The sequence below is a fragment of the Austrofundulus limnaeus genome, unplaced genomic scaffold (genome assembly GCF_001266775.1).
Source record: "Austrofundulus limnaeus strain Quisiro unplaced genomic scaffold, Austrofundulus_limnaeus-1.0 Scaffold1881, whole genome shotgun sequence".
In the NCBI taxonomy this organism is placed as follows: domain Eukaryota; kingdom Metazoa; phylum Chordata; class Actinopteri; order Cyprinodontiformes; family Rivulidae; genus Austrofundulus; species Austrofundulus limnaeus.
The window spans coordinates 10690-14894 of record NW_013954283.1 but is presented as its reverse complement, the minus strand read 5'-3'; the positions used below and the strand labels follow the sequence as shown (position 1 = coordinate 14894).

Sequence of the window (4205 nt, the reverse complement as noted above, 5' to 3'; positions counted from 1 at the left end):
TCCAGTTTAAAACCCTCCTGGTCCAGTTTAAAACCCTCCTGATCCAGTTTAACACCTCCTGGTCCAGTTTAAAACCCTCCTGGTCCAGTTTAAAACCCTCCTGATCCAGTTTAACACCTCCTGGTCCAGTTTAAAACCCTCCTGGTCCAGTTTAAAACCCTCCTGATCCAGTTTAACACCTCCTGGTCCAGTTTAAAACCCTCCTGGTCCAGTTTAAAACCCTCCTGATCCAGTTTAAACCCTCCTGATCCAGTTTAAACCTCCTGGTTTAGCTGATCCGCAGTAAACCCTGAGCTGAACTTTGAGCTGGACCTGTTTCAGTTTAGTCTGAGACCTCGTCTTCATCCATTCACTGAGTTCAGATTTAGACTCTTCCTCAGAGTCCAGGAGTCCTTGTACTGAGGAAGACCAGGTGGTGCTGGACGCTCTTCATCCAACACAAGCTGTCAGCATGTTGGATTATGTTTCCAGTGCAGAGTAACAGTTTAGTCTGGGCTCTGTGAGGTTATTATTAGAGCTGTGCTGAGGAGCCAGGACCCAGCAGAACCAGAGCCGGGCCTTCATTCATCTCTCTCCTCAGGTGGTTGAAGTTTGAGGAGGACGTGGAGGACGGCGGCGAGCGCTGGAGCAAACCCTACGTGGCCACGTTGTCTCTGCACAGCCTGTTCGAGCTGCGCTCCTGCATCCTGAACGGCACCGTGCTGCTGGACATGAGCGCCAACAGCATCGAGGAGATAGCAGGTCCAAACCCCGCAGGGATGTCGTGTCTGCACAGGGTCAAAGGTCAGACTGACCCCGCTCCTTGTCCCCTCCCTCACAGACATGGTGATTGACAGCATGCTGGCGTCGGATCAGTTGGAGGAGGGGCTGGAGGAGAAGGTGAGGGAAGCCATGTTGAAACGACATCACCATCAGAACGAGAAGAAGCTCAGCAACCGCATCCCGCTGGTCCGCTCCTTCGCCGACATAGGCAAGAAACACTCTGACCCACACCTGCTGGACCGCAACGGTGAGGGGCTGCCACGCTCTGTCACTCGCTTCTGACCTGACCAGGTCCAGGCTGTGGCCCGGGTCCAGGCTGTGGCCCCGGGTCACAGATTAGACCTGATTCTGGTGTCCTAAATGACCCGAGTCACAGATTAGACCTGATTCTGGTGTCCTAAATGACCTGAGTCACAGATTAGACCTGATTCTGGTGTCCTAAATGACCCGAGTCACAGATTAGACCTGATTCTAATGTCCTAAATGACCTGGATCACAGATTAGACCTCATTCTGGGGTCCTAAATGACCCGAGTCACAGATTAGACCTCATTCTGGTGTCCTAAATGACCTGGATCACAGATTAGACCTGATTCTAATGTCCTAAATGACCTGGATCACAGATTAGACCTGATTCTAATGTCCTGAATGACCTGAGTCACAGCTTAGACCTGATTCTAGGGTCCTAAATGACCCGGTTCACAGATTAGACCTGATTCTAATGTCCTAAATGACCTGAGTCACAACTTAGACCTGATTCCAGGGTCCTAAATGACCCAGGTCACAGATTAGACCTGATTCTGGTGTCCTAAATGACCCGGGTCACAGATTAGACCTGATTCTAATGTCCTAAATGACCCAAGTCACAGATTAGACCTGATTCTGGTGTCCTAAATGGCCCAGGTCACAGATTAGACCTGATTCTGGTGTCCTAAATGACCCGGGTCACAGATTAGACCTGATTCTAATGTCCTAAATGACCCGAGTCACAGATTAGACCTGATTCTAATGTCCTAAATGACCTGAGTCACAGATTAGACCTGATTCTAATGTCCTAAATGACCTGAGTCACAACTTAGACCTGATTCCAGGGTCCTAAATGACCCAGGTCACAGCTTAGACCTGATTCTGGTGTCCTAAATGACCCGGGTCACAGATTAGACCTGACTCTAGGGTCCTAAATGACCCAGGTCACAGATTAAACCTGATTCTGGGGTCTGACCTGACCCAGTTCACAGGTTAAATCCAACACTCAGGAGTTTATGAGCAACACGTTGATCTTTTCTTAAATTTAAAAGTGGTAAATCCCTGAAATCGTGACTTTATTTTCTAAATGTTCGGTTCCTTCTGTTTTATTTCTCGTTTAATAGGATCAGCAGAAACCTGTGAAATTGTTTTTCACACAAACAGTTTAGATTAAGAAGATAAACTGTTACAAATGATGTTAAAAACAAATAATTCGTTGGATTTATTGTGAAATTACTTGGCTTTAAATAATGGACCAAAAACATGTCTTCATGGTGCGTTCAGGAACCACTTTACAATCGTAAAATCACAGCTTTTTATTAAATATACATTCAATTAGTTTGTAGAAATAAAGCTTTACAGACAACATGACTTTTTACTGATAAACTTAACAAAGACATTTTATTTCAACATCAAACTTTATGTTGATAAAAACATATTTGGAAAACAAATAGGTCATAAATAATTTGAATAAATTTGTATTTGTGTTTATTGGATTAATGGAAGCTTTGATTTTTTTCTGAGTTTTTAATTAAATATTTTGATAAAATCTAAGCCTCTGGGTTTTTGGTTAGTTTCTGAGCTGTTATTTGAACATTAAAACTTAAGTCTTTTACATTTTTTACCGTCTTTTGTGAGTTTTTGTCCCAGTGGTCTGTTGCCGGGCGGATTTCAGCCGGTCCGAGCTGATTGGCCGAGGAAACGGGGTGACAGAGTGACGAGCCCTGTGATTGGTGCATGGTGTTAGCATGTTGTTGGGCAGAGTTTAGACTTTGGATGATGATGTTTAATGAAGTTAATAACTTAAAGCTGATGTTAATGATAATGGCTCAGTGATTAATAATTATCAGCTGTTTGTTTTCTAACCCAGTTAAAAACCAGCTGACATCCTCTGATCCAGTGTTTTAATAAGGATTGTTGTCATAAAGTGGAAGCCTGCAGATTATTTTTAAACTTTAATAAACTGAATATCTGAACTCAAATAGCAGGAGATGAACATTAGATATATTAAACCTCATTTTAATTAGCTACGTAAATAAATACTTGAATAATGCAAGTACAAAGTAATAAATCTAGATAAATGTAGAACATAGACATCAAGAAGTCATTTAATTAAATTCCGTTCAGTATTTACAGCAATAAATCATCAATAAAACATCAAAGGTCTGAAGGGAGAAGAGCATTCTGGGTAATATAGAGCAGGGGGAGCAGAAAGGGGAGGGGCAACACTACAGGCAGAAACACAGAGTAAAAAGTGAGCCTCAGACACGTTCCTAAACGAACACAACAAACTGCAGAAATGAAACTTTTATTAAAAACCTTTAAATTCATTATTTAACAATTGCTGTGGATCCACTTTTTAGAACAGATGACAGGTTAGTTTTACTAACCCTGTCCTCTGAAACTGACCCTGGACTAACCCTGTCCTCTGAAACTGACCCTGGACTAACCCTGTCCTCTGAAACTGACCCTGGACTAACCCTGTCCTCTGAAACTGACCCTGGACTAACCCTGTCCTCCGAAACTGATCCTGGACAGCCCTGTCCTCTGAAACTGATCCTGGACTAACCCTGTCCTCTACAACTGACCCTGGACTAACCCTGTCCTCTGAAACTGATCCTAGACTAACCTTGTCCTCTGAAACTGACCCTGGACTAACCCTGTCCTCTGAAACTGACCCTGGACTAACCTTGTCCTCCGAAACTGATCCTGGAATAACCTTGTCCTCTGAAACTGATCCTGGACTAACCTTGTCCTCCGAAACTGATCCTGGAATAACCCTGTCCTCTGAAACTGACCCTGGACTAACCCTGTCTTCTGAAACTGACCCTGGACTAACCCTGTCCTCTGAAACTGACCCTGGACTAACCCTGTCCTCTGAAACCGACCCTGGACTAACCCTGTCCTCTGAAACTGACCCTGGTTGCTCAAATCTGCATGGATGGTTCTGATTGGTTCAGATCAGTTTGAATGGTTCTGATTGGTTCAAGTCAGTATGGATGGTTCTAATTGGTTCTGATTGGTTCAGATCAGTATGGATGGTTCTGATTGGTTCAGATCCGTTTGAATGGTTCTGATTGGTTCAGATCAGTTTGAATGGTTCTGATTGGTTCAGATCAGTTTGAATGGTTCTGATTGGTTCAGATCAGTTTGAATGGTTCTGATTAGTTCAGATCAGTTTGAATGGTTCTGATTAGT

The 4205-nt window shown here is 43.6% G+C and overlaps 1 protein-coding gene across 1 annotated transcript in view; it reads left to right on the top strand.

The window, feature by feature from the left end:
- LOC106536578 (sodium bicarbonate cotransporter 3) overlaps positions 1-4205 on the top strand; it is a gene marked incomplete at its 3' end in the record, with an annotated part of 21984 nt that overhangs the window by 8031 nt on the left and 9748 nt on the right. The window contains 2 exon segments of the mRNA XM_014033882.1: positions 581-741; positions 821-1009. Coding sequence (XP_013889336.1) covers positions 581-741; positions 821-1009 — 350 coding nt within the window.